This window comes from Cornus florida, unplaced genomic scaffold, assembly GCF_030987335.1.
Source record: "Cornus florida cultivar Cherokee Brave unplaced genomic scaffold, ASM3098733v1 CherokeeBrave_3.0.0_Hap2_Chr05, whole genome shotgun sequence".
In the NCBI taxonomy this organism is placed as follows: domain Eukaryota; kingdom Viridiplantae; phylum Streptophyta; class Magnoliopsida; order Cornales; family Cornaceae; genus Cornus; species Cornus florida.
The window spans coordinates 50,964,926-50,990,685 of NW_026775575.1; the positions used below are offsets into that span (position 1 = coordinate 50,964,926).

Sequence of the window (25,760 nt, forward strand, 5' to 3'; positions counted from 1 at the left end):
AGTAATTTATATTCGTGTTTGGATAGATAGGGGAGAAAAGAAATGAAATGATAGTTATTCTTGTTTGGTTAAGATAGAGGAAAGAAAAGAAAAGAAAGGATAGTGACCAAATTACTGTCCTACCCTTTCATAACCACTTCATACATTATTCATTTCCAAAATATTGTTTGTTTTTTATAATTCAATGCCATGGGTAAAAACAAAAGTAAAAAATAAAAATAAAAAAGAAAAAGTATCATAAGGCTAATGAACCATTCAACATGGTTGAAGGTAATAACAGTCTTTAATCTTTTTTATGAGCATGTGAAAAATTTATTTTTGTTGTATCTATTATACCTATCCAACTCAATCCCTTCCCATCCTAAAATTTTTAATAATTTTTAGCATTGTCATACATCCTTGCATTCCACTGAGCATACTGGGACATAAATAGAATTACATTCTATATATTGATTTGTAGAGGACATTTTTGGTATTAATAATTTATAACTTACTATCCCTCCCTATCTTCTCTTTTCTCTTCACTTAACCTTCCAGACACGCTTCATATTATCATCTCTTTTCTTTTCTCTTCCGGTCTCTCCAAATCAACCCTACCAAACACACCCTAAGAAATAGATCAGATACGTGAAAAGGTCGAGCTAATAAAAGGCAAACATTCTCTCTGTTTCTTTCTGCTGAGTTGTCCTTTTAACTTACCAGGGTTATATGCATTAATAAGCCTCCTCTAACCCATTTTACCGGCCAAGTTCATTTTCCCGGAAAATTTATATTGGTTTCCCGACCAAACCGCGTCTAGTTTGTTGACTTTTCAGTACTAGAAGTTAGCCATGGCCGCTCCTGGTTCGGGTCAGAAATCAGAAGAAGAATGGCGAGCTATTCTCTCTCCGGAGCAGTTTCGGATCCTACGCCAGAAAGGAACAGAGTAATACCACTGTTTCTCACACTTGTTTTGAACCAACACACACAAGCACCTATGTGTCTTCATATAACTCTTAATTTTAATAAGGGCTCATGCCCTTTGTTTCATCTTTGGATTGGCATTGAAAATACATTAATTAGGTTAAACTTTATTTTGTTGCTTGGTGTTTTTGATCAAATGACCGTTTTGGAATCATGATTGTGGGTTGGGTTTTGGCTATATACCCATTTGATGGCTCTGGTGATTCTTAGCGCATGTTTAAGTAAACAGTATTTTGATTATTGAGTTGTATTGCTGACTTTCTTTTCCTTGGAACTTTTAAGATATTTCGAGCTTTGAGTTTATTATTCATGTTATGATGGAACAAACTGAAAATTGATTACACTAATAAAAAATTGCTAATGATTGATCTAATGGGTATAACCTTGGATCAACCAATTCTTTGGTGCTAGAGAGGGCAAACCAGGTTTTAGTGATATATGTTTATTCTAGGAATGCAAAGGTAAATATCAATTCAATAAGAATTCTTAGTCAATTGGGCATGATTTTTATGGTTGATTGTTGAGGAATTGAGCTTTATTTTGGTATTCTTTGTTGTTCTCAGTGTTCTTTCTTCCTACAACACACACACACACAACAAACTTGGTGGTTGTGTTCTTATTTCTTATGAAGTCAAATACTACAACTTGGTGGTGGAGTGGTGAGGTCAGAAGGAGAATTGCATAATGTGGAGGATGAGGTTGCACAAATATCATTTAGATTTTTGATTTTTTTTTTTTATACTACTAGTCTACTTTTCTACTATTATATTTTTAATCTTACATTGACAACATTCCAATTTTTTTTAGGAAAAAAAAAAAGAAAAGAAAAATTTCCAATGCCTGTTTGACTTGCGATAGCCATGTTTGTGATGTCAATTTTCTTTAAAGAAAGAAATGTTGACACTTTTGGCTGAAGTTCATCTTATTTTCAAGATTGTTAGACTATGCTCCTTCTTAGACGTTTTGTGCTATGTAAAGCTTGTGTTTGGAAGTTCTTTGAGATGTGTCTTCCTAGCGTTCAAAACAATAGATTTTGTTTGAAACGTGAATGCGTCCACAGAGTGTGGGACACATCTCCACAATACCTGTTAAATGTTAGTGCCTCTTAGGAAGAAGCCCTTCAATCTCCTGGTTAATGTCAAAGCAAACCGGTAAACTGTGAGATCAGAATATAGTTATAGAAATAGAAAGCTGATGATGAGTTAGAATATGATTTAGTTGTTTGAGATTCCAGCCTTAATCAAACATGGGTCTTCTTCTTCGTCACTCTCCTCTTGAGATTCCAGCTTTAATCAAACATGGTCAGCTACTTGATTCCATTTACTTTCTTTCTTACACTGTAGAATTATCTGGACAAAAGTGCCCCTCCTTTTAAAGTAGTGAGACAAACCTACGTGGGACCCTTTACTTGGCACTTGCCTAGGCAACATGTCAGCAAATTCGGCTCACTGGGATGTTCCAAGGCACTAGTGCGATCCTCACCTTAAATTAGTGCATTGGTAGGAGCCCGAGAACTTTGAACAAACCAAGTATTGTACAAAACGTGTATCCACTATTGCTTTACCTTCCTATAGTATTGAATATCATCTCTTTTATTTCTTCTTATCCACTAGTTGATAGTTCATACAAAAACGTCAAACTGAATCCAAAAAAATGATTTATTTTGAGTATTTTAGTCTGGTAGTAACCCTGTTCTGCTATGCAACTCTTGAGACCATATGGTACAATAAACTCAACAAAGCCTTTTTCCCAATTACCTGGGGTCGGCTTATAAGATTTTCCCTGCTGCCTAAAGCAAATCCTTTTGGGTTTTAGAATATTGGACTTGAACCTCATTGTTTACCCTTGTTCTACTTCCATTGGTATTCAATGTCTGAGACTAAACCATTTTAGTAAATTATTTCTCCTATCACATACTAGTACCACCTCTAGCCTTTTGCATTTATTTTCTTTCATGCCTTTCAGTATCACTACTATGCTCATTAAATTGATATATTTCTTGAATGGCCAAAATTCTACAGCATAAAGTGTACAAGGTTTTATATACATCTTATATAATTTTAAGGGTAAAATGCAGAAAACTCCCTCACACAATTAGCTATTTGCAAATACCCCCTTGACCGAGCAAAAAAAAAAACCCTGAATTGTAAAAATGTGCAGACAAGGACACAAAGTCAGGTTGCTGTCACATGCGAAGAAAAATTACAAAATGGTCTTAAGTAGACTTCATTGTGTTGTAAAGGTAGTTAATAAAAATATATCTCTTCAATACAATTTGTCACGTGTCAAAGGAATGGAAAGCCATTAAGGATGACCCACACATTTCAGACACCCATCTACTTTCTTTTCCTTCTTCATTTATAAACCTAGGTTACCCCCTCTGACTCCGGTGATAAATGTTGGCAATGGCTGCAGCCTGCAGCGGCTCTAGACCTCAGTCTGTAGCAGAGAGAAAGTAGGTAGAAAGAGAAATGGAAGCAGAAGTCTTTGTGGCAAGAGCCAAATGGACCGACATGGATATTGTTTTGAACAATCAAAGGAGTTTGTTAATGGGTTTTTAGAGAGAGACAGTGATGGTTGAAGAGGAGAAAATTCAAACTTGATCCATAAATTCATATCTACATATGCCCCTCTGATTTTTCTATCTAAAACTCTATTTTCAAAAAATTTCTTGCTCTCTTTTGATGTCATATGTCTTGATGAACATTAATATGGTGAGGTTGAAGTGTGAGAAGAGGATTGCACCACCCACAATTGTCATTTGTTAAATCCACTGTTGCTGTTGCTGTGATCTGTTAATTTTGCTCCTTTGCAATTGATAGCCCCGTGAAAATAAAAGTATGATAAAAAGAACCAAGTTAAGTTTCTAAATACAATACCAAATTTTGATTTCCTGATTGCAATCATTAAATTTGGGGAAAATAAAAAAAGAAGTGAAAAGAGAAAGAAAATTATGTGGCAGATCACTTCCAATTAAGCTATCTTAGCAATTGATATTTGCATTTGGAAAAGTTGTGATGAAAAGCAAGATATATTCGGGTCTAAAAAGTAGTTTCTAGTAATCAGTAGTTCTGTTGTTGGGAAGCATGGATATGGGCATGTCTGCAAAGAATGGATAGAGAGAAAAAGAGAAGGCTATGTATCCTTGGTGGTCCAATGGCGGTTGAGTAGACAAATGTTGGAGAATAGAGAGAGAGAACTGAGAAGATAAATGGGGAAAGAGAGAAAGAGAAGATAAAGACAATTAGTTGTGCTGGTCAAAAAATGGATTCAGATCAGATATATTAGGTACAAATGATTTATTGGCATTATTGATAACTAAAAGGGTACATTGGTTATCAATTATAAAATATCAGTGACATGCAATGCATGTGATTACAGTTCTGTCTATTTTCTAACAGTAGACAAACAACAGGGCGGTAGCTGCATTTTGAGAAATTTTAGGCATTTTGAGAAATTTTAGGGTTTCTTTTTCCAAATTAGCACTTCAAGTCTTCAAGGTTACAAAGGAAAAAAAAAAAAAAAGTCTCAGGTATTTTTTTTTTGGATGGATATTTGATGTGATTTACCAGCATTTTTATGAGCATCTCTGTTTTATCCATCTGTGTGTAGTTTTATATGCATGCTTCCCTTTTGTCTGTGTCGATAAAAGCTAGTATAAATCACAAAAACACCAAGTAAGATTATTGAAATATGGCAATACCATATGTCACAATTGCACCCGATTGGGTTTTTTAGAATTTGCAACTTCTTCCAGACCTTGTGAAAGCCTTTATTTATTTATTTATTTTTTATGGGTAATTAGACCTTGTGAAAGCTTCCTACCTACTCTTTGAAACTTATGGGCAGATTCCTTCAGAAGGAGACGAAGTGCCCCATTACCAGATTACCCTCACAGAACAATTACATATTCCATTAAAAGAACGGGCCGAACGGCTAAGAACTAAACTCTCTCTCTCTCTCTCTCTCTCATTGTTCCTTTCTCTTTTATCCTCTCTCTATCTAGGCCACTCCAACTTGTCACTCGTACAATCCTCAATGTCTGCCAAGGCATCACCATTAACCTCACGCACCAGCACTGTATTACATCTCTTGAACCTACCATCGCCACTCCACTACTAAGACTCTAACTTTCCACAACCTTTTTTCTTTAGTAAAAATAACCTTCACCATAGCACTAATCACTGCCCACCTTTACATTTTCCATCACTACAGGCCTCCACCACCCAGATCACCATAACTATATCTACTTCAGTTAGCCCTCTAATAAATAATATTTAATAAAACGAATTTGGTTCAAAGATGTATAATTAACAATTATATTACTTCACAACTAAATTTTGTTTTGAAAAACCTGGTTTTGTTCAAATTAATATACATATATATATATATATAGAAACTTAATCACATATGTGCTTAACAATGAGAAAGTGATAAGTTTTCTTTCACACCCAGTTTACCATTTCTACCATTTAACCCACCAGCTTTTTTTATTCTCGTTTACTTTCTCTCTCTCTATCCACCATTGCTGCTACCATTCACCTGAAATCGATGTTTTGACTCTCCCAATGCATGAAGTACCTTTGTCGAACACAAAGCATGAGATATGTGTCCAACATATTTGGTTGGGTATGCACCTAGCAAGCATTTGATAATTTTATAACATAACTGTGCATAAAACTCTCTTATTTTTTAAACACATATCCATGTAACATAGCTTAAAATAGCGACTCATTTACTAAACATTCATGCACCAAAGCTAGGAATACACCATGGCCACCATTTAAACACAAAATTAGAAACAGAAACTGAAATTTAGGAAGTGGTAACTTGCAGAAATTTCAGAGAGAGAGGGAGAGAGAACGAGCTGTCAAAATTATGGAGGAAAGATAAAAGCGTTAAGAGAATGAGGGACTTTAGAAATTGGGATCATATGTCATTTCTTATAGAGAGGTGTCGTTAATCATGCTTGTCCTCATCAATTCACAGTAAATTAAATGCAAAAGAAAACAGAGCATTATCAGTCTTTAGAAGAGGCTATTGTGGAGATAATAGATAGACTTTTGTAGAGAAGCAGACAGAGGGAGTTTGTTTGCTGAACATATAGAGATTACAGTCCCTTTTGGCATTTTATTTCTCTGGAATGCGTTTATTCTTCCTTCTCCCTCTAGACTCTCTTTCTCTCCCTAATTCCTCTCTGCTCTATTGTTTACTTTTGATTAGACCATACCAATCCAGGAATGCATCCACGAGGGCTCCATCAGATGTTGTGGATGAATCTACTAAGAATTTGATCTAATTTGATATATGGTCTTATTCGGCACATATTTGAGCTATGCTGGTGTGCTTTAGATTTTTAGTGGAAGGTGATAAATTGAGGGAAGCTGTCTGGTGGTTGTGTTTTGAAATTGGGACGTGTATGGCTGACCGCTGATGGTGCTGATTGCTACCTGAATCATGTTAAGTTGAAAACGGTTGGTGCACAATGGAGTTTGATGGCAGGAGTGATTAGTGCAGTGGTGTAATTTTGTTGTGGGCAGTTTTAAACTTGTGTATATGTAGTTGCAAATACATATATAATTGTCACCTCCCATTGGGATCGAAAGCAGTGCGGAGAAGGCAGACAGAGGAGTCAAATGGAATGGGAATTGAGAGGATTGAGAAAACTGCATGTTCTGTGCTTGTTTTGTTGCCAGCAAATTGCACTGTCAAGCCACATTGAACTGGCACCAATGCCATGTGGTGTTCATAATGGTGGTGATGTGACTGATCCGGCAATGATCATTTGATAAAAAATGGTGATTATGTGGTGGTTAGTGATTTAGTTGCATTATTTGCACTTTTTTGGATTTTAGGTTTTAAAATTACGTCTCCTGGGTTACTTACTCGATGGACACTGAGAATGCTAACACTGGGGGAATCTGTCACTAAGTTTCCAAAAGGGGAGAATTTTGAGTTGCAGAGGGAAGAGGGGAGCTATTTTTCATTAACTTGATGGAGTGTATTTGTCGTTTACCCTAAAAGACACTCTAGCTAATATGGTTGAAATGGTCACCTCAATTGTATGTTGGCCATCTATCTTAATAATACCCTTGTATCGCTTAAATAGTTTTGGTTTGTGATAGAAAATATCCGTCACTTGTTAATGTAAGTTTGACTAAAAGTTGTTGATGCCAACAAAAATCCCTTCCCCCAACGCTTCTCCTATGAAATTATCACAATCATTTTATGATGGAGAAATTGTAAGTATGCATTCTTTGTTGGCTATTTTATGTGAAATTTTACTACTGAATTGTCTTGCCGACAAAAATACCTTCCACCACCACCACTCGTTAAACGGGGAAAAAAATGGCATTAGATGATTCAACCCTCCCCTTTATTTATTTAGTTTTTTGGGTTTAACCCAAGAATTATTGTGACTAAACAATGCGATTTTATCCCAAGAATTATTGTGACTAATCAGTGCACAATCCGATTGCTAAGCTAGTTCTGTGGCACAAAGGACAGGTATTAGATTATTACATATTGCCCAGTGCCCGCTTTAATGTTTGGCACTTTCAACGGCATAATGAAAGTTATCCACTCCCTTAATTTACATAAAATACTAAGAATACAAGGCAATTTTAAATGCATAGGTCTTCATTGGTAGTTGGTAGTACGGATTTGAATGGTTTAAAAAGTTGCACTAACCACTTACTGCTAGAATTATTGTTGATTGTTAAGTTGGAATTATAATTCCTTGTGTGAAGACTGTCACTGTGAGACACTTTGATCTATGCTTACAATAAATGCATGCAACTGATCCAAAATGTCTTTCAATATATACGATTCCGTAGATGACTTGTGTTGGATACCAATTGAGTCAATTGGCATATTGCGTTGCTTATAAGTTGCTGATATACAGGCTGAAAGGCACCGGGGAATATGACAAGTTCTTTGGTGAAGGGATCTATAATTGTGCAGGTTGTGGGACGCCACTTTATAAATCTACAACCAAATTTAACTCCGGTTGCGGTTGGCCTGCTTTCTTCGAGGGTCTTCCTGGAGCCATTAATCGCAATGTGAGTAACTATTTTTGTTGTGAAATTGTACATTTTAATGACATCCCTGTTGGTATTTGAAAATAAGAAATGCAAATTTTCAGCCGGACCCAGATGGGAGGAGAACTGAAATAACATGCGCAGCCTGCAGTGGGCATCTGGGCCATGTTTTTAAAGGTGAAGGGTTTCAGACTCCCACCGATGAACGCCATTGTGTCAACAGTGTCTCGGTCAAGTTTATAACTGAAGATTCCCCTGCTTCCCTGTAACAATTTCTTTGAAGGTTGTAATGTAAGAGCAAGCTTCTTCTGTATTACTGGTCATGTTAATAATTATGTTCAATGAATGCTAGTTGGCTTGCTCTGAGAAATGGTTTTGGAAATTTATGTTAATAAAAACTTTTTTTTTTCGGTTGTTAAGTACTTGATATGAAACCCAGGGTTGTGTTTTCATTTTTATTTTTTTTAAAAGATAAAAAAAAATAAAAATAAAAATACGTTACTTTGTTGTTGAATTCATAAATTTTCCTCTTGAATTGTTTGAATTCATACTTCCGCGCTTATCCTTAAGGGATGGAAGCAGTTTTATTGAACCACTCGTGTTATATTGAGACCAAGGTTACACCTAGGGGTACCAAAAAATTCTTCCTTATACCAGGAGTACCATGTCTTCTTCGATGTTATCAACTAATCATATTTCATTACATAAGCAAGAATATAACTATTTCAGTGGGTCCTCTATTATGTGTCACGAGTAATGCTATAATTGATAACAGTCGTCAATCCAATCTGTTCTCCCGACTATCCACAAATAGGGCTGCAAATGAGCCGAGCTGAGCCGAACTTCAGGCGTTCGGGCTCGGCTTATTTGTTTATGGGATCAGCTCGGGCTCGGACTCGGCTCGTGATGAGCTCAAAAATTTGAGCTCGGGCTCAGGCTCGTCTTGATTTTAAAAGCTCGGACTTGGCTCGTTTAACAAAGAAATTTAAATTAAAATTCAAAATTAATTAGTATTCTACAGGCCACATACACACTATCATGCAAAAAAACACAACAATAACAACAAATTGCTATATTTGTGTCATTACAATATTCATTGTGTTTGCCAGAGAGGTCTTAGGAAACCTACAGAGTACAAACTAGAAACAAGCTATAAAAATAGGAAAAAATTATCCATATATAATATAATAACAAGAAATCATTGCGAATTCGGGAAGTAAAAAATTTAATCAATAAATTAGGAAAAAATTCTCTCTCATAGTTCGCACTTGGAGGGTGAAAAATTGAAATAGATATTTCCCCACTAATCTGTAAAGAACTAATTCACGACACAGAACAGAATGGTTGAATCCACACCCAAAAAAAATAAAGAATAATAAAATAAATAAATTAGGATTTCTTACCAAAGGCAAAGATTCAGCCTCAATTTCCTCTGATGTCTGAAACACCAAGAGATTAGCTTTTTTGATCTATTCCAAAATTCCCAGTAACTTATCTTGCGGCAGTCTAGATCGAGACGAGATTGTCAACCTTCAGGCAAGGTAACCGGTTAGCCCCAAAGGACTTTCGAATAAGAGGCCTCACAATTCGCTCACTCCAGAGTCTAAAAGACGGAACTGAGGAACTGAAGAACAGGCCTCGCAAGTCACAATAAATCGTCTTCGTTGGAGAATGAATAAGGGAAGATGCCAAATGGAGATAAAATTAACCCGGTCAAGAGATTCGTGAGATTTCCCAACAGTAACAGATAAGATTTGAGATTTCAAAGAGATAAGGTAAGTTTTGATCAATTGACAGGTGTGCAATAGTTTATAATTTAATCTATTTTCTTTTGGGTACTTACGCTATAAATTATAATAAAATCATATATATATATATATATATATATATATTACGTATATAAATATAACGAGCCTTATACGAGCTTTGTTCACGAACATTACCGAGCCTAAACAAGTTCATGTTCACTAGCCTAAGCGAGCCGAGCCTAGCGTTGCTCAAGTTCGGCTCGTTTACTAAACGAGCCTAAATATTGGGCTCAAGTTCGGCTCGTTTACTAAACGAGCCCTTAATGAGCCGAGCCCGAGCTGTTCATGAACAGTTAGGCTCATTTGCAGCCCTATCCACAAACGCATGTATTCTTCGTGTATGAGTGTTTATATTCTTGATTAAAGTGAAAATTAAGTACTAAAAGTTTGAACAGCTAAATTTATGTGCTGAAGGTTTCAAGTGGTAATTAAATTTATGTGCTGAAGGTTTTAAGTGGTAGTTAAATTTCTTTTTTGTTTTGATACCTTTTTCAATTTTCAGCGTTCAATAAGTGATGACTCTGTCACTTAAAATTTTATTATATTTTCAGTGATGTTTATAATTTTATACTTAAATTACATTATCAAAAGGGCTTAATTAGATACAGGCTTAATTCATTTAACATTAAGCAATTTGAGTAATCAAACACGGGCTTAATTCATTTAACATTAAGCAATCAAACAGCATATAAGTAATAATATCTCATTATAGTAGCATTAAATATTTTCTGGTGGATACCTTGATGCAACTTTTATTCCGAAAAAAAAAAAAAAAAAAAAAAAAAATGAAATTCCTAACAGCAATAAATGCTTACAGAAATTTATCATTAAATGAAATTTTGGAAGAGTTATGTATGACAACATAAAAAATAAAAATAAAATAAAAAATGTGGAAGAATTCTTGTAATCAAGACATATGAGTAAATTTAACAATATAAAAAAGATTTTATTTTATTTTATTTTAGCCTTTATAAAAAAGAAAATTGGTCAGTGCTCTGTCGAACATAGGAAAATGGTTTTGAATATTAGGACGGCTGCTTTATCCAAACAATATTAAAGCTTATGTTTTAGAGGATCACTTTAACTAATGATATGTTTTGTTGAAAAAAAAATAAATAAAAAAAAAAATAATTGCCATCATTTGGTCTCAATGCATGACAGAATTTCAGTCAGTTCGATTACTCTGTTTTTGACCAAAAATATATAATTTTTTTTAGGTGGAAATGATCCATTGAGCAAATCCCACTAATTTTACTTAGTGGCCATGCTATCTTTTGACTGAAAACCATCTTTTTATGATTCTGAAATCGCGTCTTCTCGTCTTATCACAGACCTGCTTAATTTTTTAAGAATTTTTTGTTCAAGACCTAAACAAAGTCGAATTCATTTCAAATTTCATATTTAGTAGTTTTTATTTATTAGGTTTTTTAATCTATTTTTTTCATAATTTTTAGAAATTTTTTTATTTTAGGCTTATTTTTATTAGTATTAGTTTCATTTTGCTATTTAAGTTTCTTTATGCTATTAGTTTTTTTTTTTTTTTTTTTTTTTTTGTATAGTTTTAAGGTTTTGTTTATTATAAATTTATGTACTACAAAGAATAGAAAAATAATTTAATTCAATTATTAATAATATATCATAATTATATTTGAATTTCTTCAACTTTGTAGATTCAAAGTTACACCTTTGTAGGTTCAAAGTTATCCCTTATTCTTTTGAGAACGACTTTATAACTCTTGCTATGTTAATTGTTATACTTTTGTGGGTTCAAAGTTATCCCTTGATCTGATGAGGATTGATCGTTTTGACAATAACCACTCTAACGACAATCACTGTATAGTGAAGGCCCCTTGGACAATAATAAACACTCAAGAATGATTTATAGACAACGTGTATTGAGATTAGTGACAACCAGGTTTATTATTATATATAAGTTTATTTTTCATCATATTATTATTATTATTATATATTTCATTTTGTAGGAAAATTAGAACTAGCCTTGATCGAAGTATCATGAGCATCGATCGATCGACCCAAATATAAAGATTTAATGGCCAAGATCATTCAAGAGGATCCTAGAAGGATTCTGAAAGAGTTTACAACAAGAAAAATTCATTAGGGACATTACATGAAGAAAAGGAACTTTTATAATAAAATATAAAATATACTTGGGCAGAAAATTCTGGGCCAGCTTCAGTGTTTTAGTCATAATCTTTTGACTCAAAACTTGGAATTGCACAACCTTAGCAGCTATGAAAATAAGAATTAAAGCCCGTCAATTTTTTGTTTAATAAAAGTTTTGTGAATCATTCTTCAAACAGGTCAAAACCGGATATATTGTGTGTGAATCTCTGAAAACTAGTACTTTACAAATACTATTTTTATTCAAAATCAATTCTCTATTATCAACTCTACAAATATTCAAAAACCTTTTAAATTATTTTTCTTTTTACTTCACTGTTGATGCAAAAATCTTCACGACTCGGAATGACAGCGTTTACATGCAAAACAAAACGACGTCATCTCGAATGACACCGGTGGGGTGCCAGCCACCCTCCAATGATTAAGTCAGTACTTGTAATCGTATTACATAAAAATCATGTAAATTCTCTTTAGGGGTTTTTTCTAGTACCTTTTTATAAGGGCTTGGTACCCTATTTATAGCTGTCGATTGGAATCAAATTGGTCCTGCGGGAGACCTGCTTGTGCGAGATCAGAGGAGATGGTTTGTTGCCAAATTTGTCGGGAATATGATTTACTCCTTTGACTTTCTCAAATTATGCCAAGGTTATGTTAGTAAAATATATACTTCATTTGACTTTTAAAATATAACAACCCTTATACTAATATGTCATGAGATAATTAACAATATACTAATAAATCATTAATTAAATATGCAACTCTATATTTAATTAAATATGCAAAATAAAGCAATAAAATAATAATAATATGCAAGGAATGAATCTGGACCGAGGCTAGTATTGGATACTATGTCCTTAAGACAGATTCGCCCCGCTATGGTGCTAACGGACTCAGTGGCGTCTATCCCCAGGATACAACGGTCTACATCCACCAGTAGCAGCACTACAAACTCGTGGGTACGGCGAACCTCCTCCGTGTAATACTCTCTCTGACTCAAAAATGCATCTATATACTATATAAATGCTGAATTGGGTGTAATCCGAACTAAATGGTTCGGACCAATCTTAATATAGCTCAATGAAATTGGATTAGGGTCGAAGTGGCTCGAACCACTTAACCTATGGTTTGAACCCACTTGGGTTGGATTCCAGTCTAGAGAGGGAGATAGAAGAAAATGAAAATGAATAAATTGCAAATGATCCAAAGGGGGGTATTTATAGAAACAGATATGCCTTTTCGGATTAGGTGTATCTCTTCATTATTGGACACAACCATTGCAATAGGTTGCAATGGTTCACATGATGTCTGTTCACCACTAGACACATCTATTCCAATAGGTTGCAATGGTTCACATGGTGTCTGTTCACCAATAGACACATCCATTCTAATAGGTTGCAATGGTTCACATGGTGTCTGTTCACCAATAGACACATCCATTCCAATAGGTTGCAATGGTTCACATGGTGTCTTTTCGAGTGGGTGCAACCATGGGTTATGATGGTTCGGAAAAAGGTGTAACCCTTTGAAAAAAAAAACTAAAAAGTGGTTTTTTAATTTAAAAGGTGTAACCCTTTAGAAAAACTAAAATATGGTTTTTTAATTTAAAAGGTGTAACCTTTTAGAAAAACTAAAAAGTAGTTTTTTTATTTCAAAAAGCCAACCACCCAAAAAACCCACTCATTTGTGAAACCCATTTAAATAAGCCCAACCCAAAATTAGGCCCAATCCAAAATTCCAAAAAAGAATAATCTGGACTTTACAATTAGGCCCAAGCCCAAGCCCAAATCCTAAACTCAGTTTATTTAAATTTCAATTTGTTTAAACATTTTTTCCATGTGGGACAAACACTTCCCACATTTTGCATACCCATTTAGGCTTATCAAAACACCACACTTTGGAGCTAATTTCTCATTCATCCGGAAACGAATTTTAGAAAGTAAATATACCACGTTCATCTCCTTGCGGAGAGAAACACGCTTGTCTAGAGATCCGTAAAAATTATTAACAGAATCTATTTCAAATCTCATCCAAAGTTTATGTTTTTAATGCCCCCGTTTCCAACAGGTTATCCTCACCCTGTTGAACCACATCGTCATTCATTATCTTGGATAAGAAATGTCATCATTCTTATCCGATAGAAATCTTTATCTCTGATAACAAAATATGTCGAAAAGGTTTGGCGGCTGGTCAAGGTAGGTTATTTTTCCTTATTAGGTGTCCCTCATTCCCAAACTTGCTCGTTTAGCTTTAGGAATGTAAATTTTTTTTTTTTTTTTGCCCCCGGCATTGTTCCCGAGGGAACAGTACCCGCAGCTACTATTTGTTGGAATAGTAAAACATTTTTTTTTTGTGCCCACGGCACTGTTCCTGCGGGTACTATTCACTGGAATAGTCAAGGTAGGTTATTTTTTTTTGCCCCCGGCACTGGAATAGTAAAACTGGATATATTGTGTGTGGATCTCTAAAACCTTAGTGCTTTACAAATATTATTTTTATTCAAAATCAATTCTCTATTATCAACTCTACAAATATTAAAAAACCTTTTAAATTATTTTTCTTTTTACTTCACCATTAATTATTGTTTCCCCATTCCCTCTAGTTCCACCTCGGACTTACCAAGTATATATTATGTTGCATCATTCTATAGTTGGGAGTAATATAAAAGTCGCAGCAAGTTTTTGTCGCTGTTATCGGGGAGTTGGTGTTGAACATGTTTTGGTGAAGCGATTGAAGCTACAACAAATTCGATCGATCGAAGAGTACTCGGACTTCAATCAAAACCTACTGAAGTTACGTCAATAATGCATAAAAAAAAAAAATCAGAATTACTTCTTTTGGTGGAGGTTTGTTGATTTTCGAACTTCTTCGCAAATCTGATAAACTCTTTCCACACATTTAGTTTTAGTTTTTATTATTTTATCTTATTTTATTTTATTTTGTTTTGTTTTCTTATTTTTTATTTTATACAATTTTGGTACCGTGATTATACTCACCGTTTAGTCAGAGTTGAGTCTAAAAATTTGTTTGGTAATTTATTTGATTCTTCTATTCACGATCACACACTTGACAACATGGATGGCATTGAAAATAATAATGCTAATAATCATGAAAATAATAATTTCCAAATTGCTCAACCACGAGTTAGAACTCTTAGAGCATGGATTATTGTTGTATACATGTTTTTGTGTAAATCCGATGTATCATTATAAATTTATACAAAAAATTTGAATTATTTATTTTTAGCTTAAGTGGTTGTTTTATACCTCTTTTGTGTAAAAATATATCTACTAATAACAATCAACCAATATTATATCTGGACGCTACATAATTTTTACAAACTTACTTAATATAAGGTTAATTCCTTAATGGAATGAGAATGAGGGAGGAGAAAGGAAATATACAAATGTAACTGTGTAAAAAGATTTTGTAAAATACATAATAATTTTATACATTGGTGATGTGACAGTGTATCTTAGTAAATTGTTAGAAATAAAACAAATTTACACATCATAGATGGCAGTGTATATTTTACAAAAAATTGTATTTCAACATACGGCTGGAGATGCTCTTATAGATTCTTTGCAACCTACTAAAACCACTTAAATTGCTACCTAAACTTGGTGGTTTAGAATATGAAAATCCTTATTTGCATAATAAAGAATTTGAAGAAGTTCGTGCTACTTTCCCTAATTAAAACAGTACTGAAGCGACTATTAGGTTGAAGTTGTTTCCTTTTTCCTTTCAAGAGAAAGAGAAAATTTGGTTTAATTTTTTGAGACCTAGATCAATTGGTTCACGACAAGAGATGCTAACTTAATTTTTCAAAAAGTTTTTCCCAATTCATATGACAAATGCTTTAAAAAGGCAAATTATGAATTTTTCTCAAAAAGAAAATGAAACTTTTTATCAATGTTGGGAACGTTTTAAAGATTTATTAAATTATTGCCCACATCATGGCTATGAAACTTGGAGTATTTATAAAAAAAATTCTATGATAGTTTAACTCCTAAAACGAGTCAATTTGTTGAGATGATATGCAATGGTGAATTTTTTTGACAAAAATCTCAACGAGACTTTTGATTATTGATGTAGGACACAATTCTGCACAGTTCGACAAACAGTTTAACGAGTCTATCTTTGAAAAAACCAATAGTGTTAAACCCACTAGCTAATGCTTGTGGGCCATGTTGTTTTCGGCTGAAAACCTTTATTTAGGGCTCCAAAATTGCGTTTTATTGTGTTATAAGAGGCCTGCCGATTATTTCAAGGCCTTAACGAAGTCCAAATGCTCTAAAATTTTAGATTTGGTATTTTTTATTTATTATGTTTCTTATTTTACTTTTTTCAAATTTTTTAGAGAGAATTTATTTTTATCCTTTTTTCTAGGATTAGTTTCCTTATAGGATTAGATTTTAGTTTCCATTTAGTGTTAGGTTTACTCTATTATAAATATTATGTATTGAAAGAGTAGAATTTAACCTTTTATCTTCAGAATTTTTTTATGAATTTATCTCTTATTTTGTGGATTCAAAACACCCTACTTTGTAGATTCAAAGTAAACCTGTTCCATGTGAACAATCTATCGCTTCCGCTTACATCAATTATTTAGACATTTTAGCAGAAAATGCCCAATCTTGGGACACCACTAATACTTTTAAAAAATCTGAGACTTTTACCAGCCATATAGGGGAGGTGAGCACTAGCTTAAGGGAGATGACCACCCTAGTATTAGGGTAGATAGTTTAACTAGAAAACTTGAAGCCATAGAATTAAGGAAAGTTAATGAAGTCATGTACGTGCCTAAAATTAATAATTTTGTAGTATTTGTGAGACCATGGGACACTCTACAAATGATTGTCTAATTATTCCAGCTTTTAAAGGTGTTGCATGATCAAGCAAATGCAAAAAATATAACTAAAGAGCCTTTTTCCACCCATTTTACTTAAACTTACAATTCGAGGTGGAGGAATCATCCAAATTTTAGTTGGAAAAAATGATACTTTTGTTCCTTATAATCAATCTTCTAAGTTGAGTTTAAAGATACCCTTGCAACAATTTATGGAAACTCAAGCTACTACAAATAGTGACATTAAATAGAATCATAATCAAAATTCTCAAGACATTAGTGACACAAAAAAACATCATTAGTGATATTAGAAAAACTCTTACTAAGTTCACCACATCATTGAGTATTCAAGAAAATAAAATAAAACTCCTTCAAAAATAAAATAAAATAAAATAAAATTTTGATGATTTAGTATAAGTTGACCACATCATTGAGTCAGTTTTTATTTTTTATTTTTTATTTTCCTAATTAGTTATGGTCTAAAAAAAAAAAAAATTTTTTTTTCAATACTCAATGATTTTTTTTATATTAATTTTATTGTTTTAGCATAATTTTTTTAGGTGATGGAAGTTAGTGGCGGTGGCAGTGGAGGTGTCGGTAGTGGTGGAGGTGGCAGTGGCGGCGGTGGTGGTTGAGGTGATAGAAGTTAATGGCGGTAGTGGTAGAGGTGGCGACTGTGTGATGGTGGTGGAAGGCAGCTATGGTGATGGCGGTGGCGCTGACAGAGGTTGAAGGTGGCAGTGATAATGAAGGCAGTGATAGTGTAGTGGTAATGGAGACAGTGGTGGTGGTGGTGGCAATGACAGTGGTAGAAGGCAGTGGAGGTGGTGGTGGTAGTGGCGGAAGAAAGTGGCAGTAGTGGAAGTCGGTGGTGGTGGTGGCCATAGTGGAGGTGGTGGTGGAGGTGGATAAAGGTAGTGGAGGTGGCGACGGTGTGTTGGTTGAAGATGGCAACAATGGTGGTGGTGGTTTTTGAACTTAGAGCATTAGGGTTTGTTGGGAACTTGATTTTTTTAAAAAAATATTGCTTAGGAATGAAATGGTCATTCCATAGGTTTAGTAGTGGAATGGATTTTTATTCCAATGGAATGGTCATTCCCACTTTAAATTACATACCAAACAAGGGAATGATTGGAATGGGCATTTCATTCCATTCCATTCTGGCACACTAAACGTAGCATAAAATTGAATATGTAAAATTTAAGACATATAGCATAAAATGTGAAAATTATAAAAATAAAATAATATCAAATTGTATAACCATTGAGGCATTTGTATTAGAACAAAAATCTCCACATATACATATTGAAGCTTCATAATCTCCAATTGGGATGGAATGAAACCTCAAATCCTGTAGAAGTTTCTATCGTAATATCTTCAATCAATTCATGGTTTAACAATAAAGAAAGAGGCGACTCCATTAAGGGTTAAGGATTTGATCACTGAAATGAAGGAAAGAGAGAGAACAAAGTTATAATGCCGATGGTGGTCGCAATCATTCAGTTTCTTAGATCAAAGTTGGGAGCCATATAAAGAGGTTTGCAAATTTGGAAAGTGAGAGAAACTGTAGAGGGAAAAGTTACAGAGATATAGGGGAAAAAATGTGTAAGAGATAGAAAGAGACATGTAGAGAGAAATTTGAAAGAGAAAAGTCATTTAGACGCTAATGTGTAAAATATTCTGGAAAAAACTTATTGAAATTTTTTTTTTTTTTTTTTTTAAAAAAAACTCTACTTAATTATGCATATTTTAAAATATGCTAACTTTTTCAAATTATTAAGTTTAACTGTTAACTTTATCAAACTAATTACAAAAGTGTACAAAAATACTATTTGACTTTATTTTATTTTATTTATTTTATTTTATTTTCTTGGCAAGAACAAACACCAACGCCATACGACATCTACAGGTAATGAGTAGCCATCAGAACATAACAAAACAGGACCCACAACCATAACAAAAGCTAGCAAAACAAACTAACACCTATGTCAAGATCGCAGTCTTGACAACATACATACTCAAAAGGTGTCAGTAAGTGTGGGGGTAGTAGCTCCCACAAGCAACACTAACTAAGTCGCAAAAGATTAAGATGAGTTAGAAGTAAAAGATTCCGCCAACTGAGCCCCAGACTTGGCTGAAGAATCAGAACGAATGCCAACGTTAGCACCAACGCCATCCATATCCATAGATGGAGACACATCAGTAATAGACATAGTCTTAATCTTTTTGTCCCCTCGCACACGGCCACGTGGAGATCCAGCAGAGCTAGACTGGCGACGCTTCCGACCTTTCTTAACGGGAGAAGAGCCTTGACTATGAGAAGTAGCAGAGGAGTCCGAAGTAGACCCAAACACAGGTTTAGCCCGGCCCTTACCGTTCTTCTGACCTTTTGACAGATCATCCCACCTTTGCAAAGGAAGGATCCGACCCTTAATAGGAGAAGTAATAGGTTCAGAAACCATAACCTCTTCGGTATGGGCCGACGCCACATGACTCTGGGAGGAAGAACCTTGAATGAATCCGACCTCCATTGGTATAATAGGAATACCAAAAGGAGAATCATCATTTCTCGGACATTGGACCTGATCCAAAATCACCCCTGTCAATCCCAAACCTGCGCCACCCGATACATCTCCTATACCTAGTCCCTCCACCGGGCGGGATGGACCACCTACACTGGAAATGGCAACAACAGCAGGACTCAAAGGCTCCCCCAAATGAAGTCCCTGATGAGTACCGAGAAGAGTAAAAGACGGATCAACCTCCCACCCAGGCACCCCACAGAAAGTAGACGACGACTTAAACCCCACAAGATCAGCCACATCAACGACGTCGCCATCTTTCACATACAACCAACTCTTACTATGATTATCATTCACCAAATCCACCCCATCACGCTCTATATTCCAAAGATCTCTGCCAGAAAACCATCAACACCCAACCAATCGCCATACTCCTTAATATCCCCAGGCCAGACAGACAACCCAGTTGGACAAGACTTCCTTTGATGGCCAATAACACAGCAGTGAAAACAGAAAATTGGCAACTTCTCATAACGTATCTGTGCCCTAGATTCTTTACCCGTTAGACTGGTAAGAAGAAGATGTCGTCGAAATGGCTGTGTAATGTCTAACTCCACGCGAAGACATAAAACCCGACTAACAGTCATCTCCAACTCATTCCCATCCCCTAAACCTTTATCCTTCTACTCAACTTTCAAACACCGACTGAAAGAAGATGTGATTTTTTCCCCAACCTTCTCCGACAGAAAGTTGGCATGCACATCAAAAAGCTGTATCCAAAAGGGAGAAACTTGAAACGGAAGATCCGACACTAATAAGCTCTCCTCCCAGGCCTTAATCACCACTAGATGGCCATCAAACAGCTATGGACAGCCATCCAAAATAAGTTTCCTAATAGCAGCATCCGAAATAACCAGTTGAAAGAGATTATGGGCCACCTTAAAAACTTGTAACCGCTTAGCAATCGGCTCTTGCTGTTTATCACGTGGCCATAATTTATTAAAAAGCTTAGCAAAAGTAAACTTAACCCCAGACAAAGTCGTTGTTTTAGAAGCCCACACTTTCCCAAAAAGACTAGAGCAACAAAGTTTGTCACTCTGAGCAGTATCATCTAGCGTTAACTGAATGGGCTCCTTTTCCTTCGATGTTAATGTCAACCTTTGTAACTGAGTGAGAATGTTAGACGCCATCACTAACCAACCAACGAAAAGACAATGACAAAACACACTGCACTCAAGAGTATCCGACACACAAGCATAACATAACAGTAAAAGAAGCACATGTACAACTGTTACCAAAAGAGGGAGCTGATAGCTAAAAAGGAAACTAAGATAAGCACCAAAAATAAGCAAAAAAACACTATAAATAAGAGCCAATTTACCCAGAACAAAAGCGTGCTTACTATGCCAAACAAGCAGGACCATACACGTCACAGCTCTTGGGTAAAGAAAAGGCTGCAGCATAGTGCATCTCCGACCTCGGTAAGAGAGCACCGACTTAGAAAAAGTAGGAGAAGAGTTAAGACATTGGCCCCACTACAAGAAAAAATCTCCATGAATAACATCAGGCATACGGGAAAAAAATCCTCTCCGGGCACCCTTTCAATGGAGGCTGTCCGGTGCTGACATGGCGGCATGACATGGTAGGTTAGTAAAAAAAGTATTTACTTTACTTATGTATATACCACTACGTATGTATGTGTAGAAGAAGTTTATACAAATACAAGCTTAAAATTCCCTCCAATTACTGTTGCTTATTTTCCCCCCAAATTCTGAGATCTTATTCCCCCCAAAAGTAAAATGTTTGTATCATTATTTGTGTCTGAAATTCTGCCCTCTCTCCCTCTGTAATTGAAGTCATGAAGAATCCGGTGACTGACCAATATTCCAGCAGCTGATCAACAATCCGGCCAAAGTATAAGCTATTGAAATGGTCTCTCTCCCTCTTAAATTGAAGTCTGAAGTCTCTGGCGAAAAATGCTTCGTTTATGCCTCTCTTCCTCTGAAATTCAACTCGCCATCTAAAATTAAAACTTGGTTCAAGTCTGTCTCCCTCTATCTCCACAAAAGTAAAATGTTTATTCACAAATTTTGTATCATTATTTGTGTCTGAAATATTTTTGTATCATTATGAAGAATCCAGTGACTGACGACTGAAGGTGAAGCTTTTGAAATGGTCTGTCTATCCGGCAAATGACTAAGCTTCGTTCAGGTGTTTCTCCATCTGAAATTGAAGTGTGAAGAATCCGGCTAAAGACCAAGCTTCGTTGACGTCTCTCTTCCCCGGAAATTCAACTCTCCCTCTGAAATTAAAGCTTCCAAGCTTAGTTCAGGTGTTTCTCCCTCTGAAATTGAAGTCTGAAGAATCCGTCCAAAGACCAAGCTTCGTTCACGTCTCTTTTCCTCTGAAATTCAACTCAAGCTTCCTCTGAAATTCAACTCAACCTTCCTACACATTGTCCGTCTTCAAAGAAGCATATATATTTGTACAAGAATTTGGTTTGTTTGTTTTTCTGCATTTTTTAAAGTTTTAGTGAAGCTAAATTTTACTTTCTTTGTTGTTCTACATATGTATCTTAATTTTGCAGAGTCTATAGTTATATTTACATGTTATTTATAAGTGTATTTTACATGGTATAATCACTGAATTTGTGATATATTACTAATTTTGTTTTATATTTGGGTTATGAAATACAAAACCCCTGAATTATATACGATTCAATGAAGACACAAAAAAACAGTGTGAGAGAGATAATATTTTTTGCAGTGGACATATGTGTTTACATATAATTTATAAGTCTATTTGTCATCTGATTATACTAATTGAAATTGTGATGCATTAGGGCATTTATTTTATATTTGGTTTTTGAAATAACCACTGAATTAATTTTGATCCAATAAATTAAGACACAACAAAATAGTGTAGAGTGTGATAATATTTATAGCAGTGTAGATATATGTGTTTTCATGTAATTTAGAACCCTATTTTACATGTGATTATAGTAATTGAATTTGTGATTATAGCAATTGTTAGTGTGATATATTTTGTATGACATGTTCATATTAGTGGTGCGACATGTTGAAAAAGTGTATGAATGTGTGGACATGCATTATATGACTCTATATGTTAAAATCAGGTGAGATGTTAGGTTAAAGATGTGATGTGTTATTTTTTAAACTGTTGACACTTCTGATGTTTAAAATTATGTTCTCCATTTCAGAAGTTCATTTGCTTCCCACCTTAAATGATTTTCCTTTATGAGGTTCAGTTGAAGTATGTTAGGAACAATTTTGTATGACATCGTCATATAAGTGGTGCCATATGTTGGAAAAATGTATGAATAGATGTTAGGTAAAAGATATGATGTTTTTTTATTAAACTGTTAACACTTGTTTGTATAAGGTTAAGTTGTTTAGTTGTAAAATTCATTTGCTTCCCACTTTAAATGCGTCTATGTGTTTTAGTTGAAACATGTGAGGAATAATTTTGTATGACATGTTCATATAAGTGGTGGCACATGTTGGAAAAGTGTATGAATAGATGTTAGCTAAAAGATGTGATGATTTATTTATTAAACTGTTGACATCTATTTGTAAAAGGTTATGTTGTTTAGTTTAAAAGTGCATTTACTTCCCACATGAAATGATTTGCCTTTATGAGGTTTAGTTGAAGTATGTTAGGAATAATTTTGTATGACATGTCCATATAAGTGGTGCCACATGTTGGAAAAGTGTATGAATGTGTGCACATGTATTATATTACTTAATCTATTAAATTCGGGTCACGATGTTAGGTAAAAGTTGTGATAGTTATTCATTACATTTATGACACCTGTTTGTAAAAGGTTATGTTGTTGAGTTGAAAAGTGCATGGGCTTCCCACTTGAAATGATTTGCCTTAATGAGGATCAGCTGATGTATGTTAGGAATAATTTTGTATGACATGTCCATATAAGTGGTGCCACATGTTGGAAAAATGTATGAATGTGTGCACATGAATTATATTACTCAATCTGTTAAATTTAGGTCATGATATTAGGTAAAAGTTGTGATAGTTTATTCATTACATTGTTGACACCTGTTTATAAAAGGTTATGTTGTTGAGTTGAAAAGTGCATTTGCTTCCCACTTGAAATGATTTTCCTTAATGAGGTTTAGTTGATGTATGTTAGGAATAATTTTTTATGACATGTCTATATAAGTGGTGCCACGTGTTGGAAAAGTGTATAAATGTGTGCACATGAATTATATTACTCAATCTGTTAAATTCAAGTCATGATGTTAGGTAAAAGTTGTGATAGTTTATTCATTACATTGTTGACACCTGTTTATAAAAGGTTTTCTTCTCGAGTTGAAAAGTGCATTTGCTTCCCACTTGAAATGATTTGGCTTAATGAGGTTCAGTTGATGTATGTTAGGAATAATTTTTTATGACATGTTCATATAAGTGGTGCCACATGTTGGAAAAGTGTATGAATGTGTGCACATGAATTATATTACTCAATGTGTGAAAATCAGGTCATGATGTTAGGTAAAAGTTAAAGTTGTGATAGTTTATTCATTACACTGTTGACATGTGTTTGTAAAAGGTAATGTTGTTGAGTTCAAAAGTTCTAATAGTATGTTAGGAAAAATTTTGTATGACATGGTCATATATGTTATGGCACATGTTGAAAAAGTGTATGAATGTGTGAACTTACATTATATTACTCTATCTGTTAAAATCAGGTGAAGATGTTAGGTAAAAGATGTGATGGTGTATTTATTAAACTGTTGACACCTGTTTGTAAAAGGTTATGCTGTTCAATTAAAGATGTGATAGTGTATTTATTAAAATGTTGACACCTGTTTGTAAAAGGTTATACTGTCCAGTTCAAAAGTTCTTTTGATGTTTGACTTTAAATGCTTTTCATTAATGAGGTTGGTTGAAGTATGTTAGGAATAATTTTGTATGACATGTTCATACAAGTGGTGCCTCATGTTGGAAAAGTGTAAAAGATGTGATAGTTTATTCAGTAAACTCTTTACACCTGTTTCTAAAAGGTTATGTTGTTCAGCTAAAAAGTTCATTTGCTTCCCACATGTTACACAAGTGTATGAAAGTGTGGATATGCATTATTATATTGTATAACTTAAATTCATGTCAAGATGGTACTCAAAAGATGTGATGATTTATTTATTAAAGTGTTGATATCTTGTTCAGTACAAAACTTTAGTTGATTGCCACTGTAAATGAATTGCCTTTATAAGGTTCTGTTGAAGTATGTTAGGTTTTTTTTGTATGATAACTTTATATAAGTACTGCCACATGTTGGAAATGTGTATGCATATGTGGATATGCATTATATTGTTCTATCAATTTGATGTGAAGATGTTAGGTAAAATATTTGATGTTATATTTATTAAAATGTTGTTACATGTTAGTGAAAGGTGGTGATAGTTGAACTATTCTAATACTTACGTGTTATGCTTATATTTATAGGTTTTATATTTAAGTTATGGCCATAGAAGATGGAAGTATTAATATTGAAGATATAGAAGATGGAACTATTAATATTGAAGATACAGATAGCGAATCAGATTTTGAGGTAAATGAAGTACAATAGAAACCATGTCTTGAAATGGAGTTTGATTCTGTAGATGCGGCGTATGATTTTTACAACAATTATGGTAGCAAAGTCGGTTTTAGTATTCGGAAGGAGTGTGCAAATAAAAGTCGAAAGGATGGAAAAATAACATCTAGGTTGTTTGTTTATAGCAAGGAGGGTTTAAGAGGTAAGGACAAGAGAGACGGAAAAACAAAGAAACCAAGGGCTGAAACACGCACAAACTGTGGTGCACGCATGTTAGTAAGATATGATGTGGGTTTGCAAAAATTCGTTGTAAAACAGTTTGAAAAAAGTCACAACCATCCCCTCATCATGTAGCAGTGCACCCACATGATGCCATCGCAACGAAAAATCAGCTCAGTGCAAGGTATTGATGTGGAGTTAGCTTATGATTCTGGAATAGTAGTTCATAAAGCCTTTGAATTAAGCTATAGGCAAGTTGGAGGTAGAGAAGCAATTGGCTACACCAAGGTTGATGTACAAAATTATATTAGGATAAGAAGGCAGAATGAGCTAGAGTGTGGAGCGGCGGGTTGGCTCATGAATTATTTCCAAACTCAGTCATGGGAAGATCCATCATTTTTTCATGCTGTCCAACTGGACAAAGATACAATGATAACTAATATTTTTTGGGCGGATTCAAAAATGATATTAGATTATGGCCATTTTGGAGATGTGGTTATGTTTGATACAACGTACAAACTTGTCCAAGGTAATAGGCCTTTTGGTGTTTTTCTTGGTTTGAACCATCATCGACAGACATGTGTGTTTGGTGCCACTTTTATGTATGATGAGATGGCGGATTCGTTTGCTTGGTTGTTTAATACATTC

The 25,760-nt window shown here is 34.5% G+C and overlaps 1 protein-coding gene and 1 non-coding gene across 2 annotated transcripts; one reads left to right on the forward strand and one right to left on the reverse strand.

The window, feature by feature from the left end:
• Nucleotides 1-692: 692 nt before the first annotated feature.
• On the forward strand, nucleotides 693-8,422 carry LOC132306450 (peptide methionine sulfoxide reductase B5-like). The gene is made up of 3 exons (XM_059803833.1): nucleotides 693-925; nucleotides 7,868-8,024; nucleotides 8,108-8,422. Exons 1-3 carry the CDS (start codon nucleotides 831-833, stop codon nucleotides 8,270-8,272), a joined length of 417 nt encoding a protein of 138 aa, XP_059659816.1. The 5' UTR covers nucleotides 693-830; the 3' UTR covers nucleotides 8,273-8,422.
• Nucleotides 8,423-15,805: 7,383 nt separating this feature from the next.
• LOC132310597 (small nucleolar RNA R71) lies at nucleotides 15,806-15,913 on the reverse strand. Its single transcript, XR_009482651.1, has one exon. It is a non-coding gene; the product is annotated as a small nucleolar RNA R71 (small nucleolar RNA).
• Nucleotides 15,914-25,760: the final 9,847 nt, after the last annotated feature.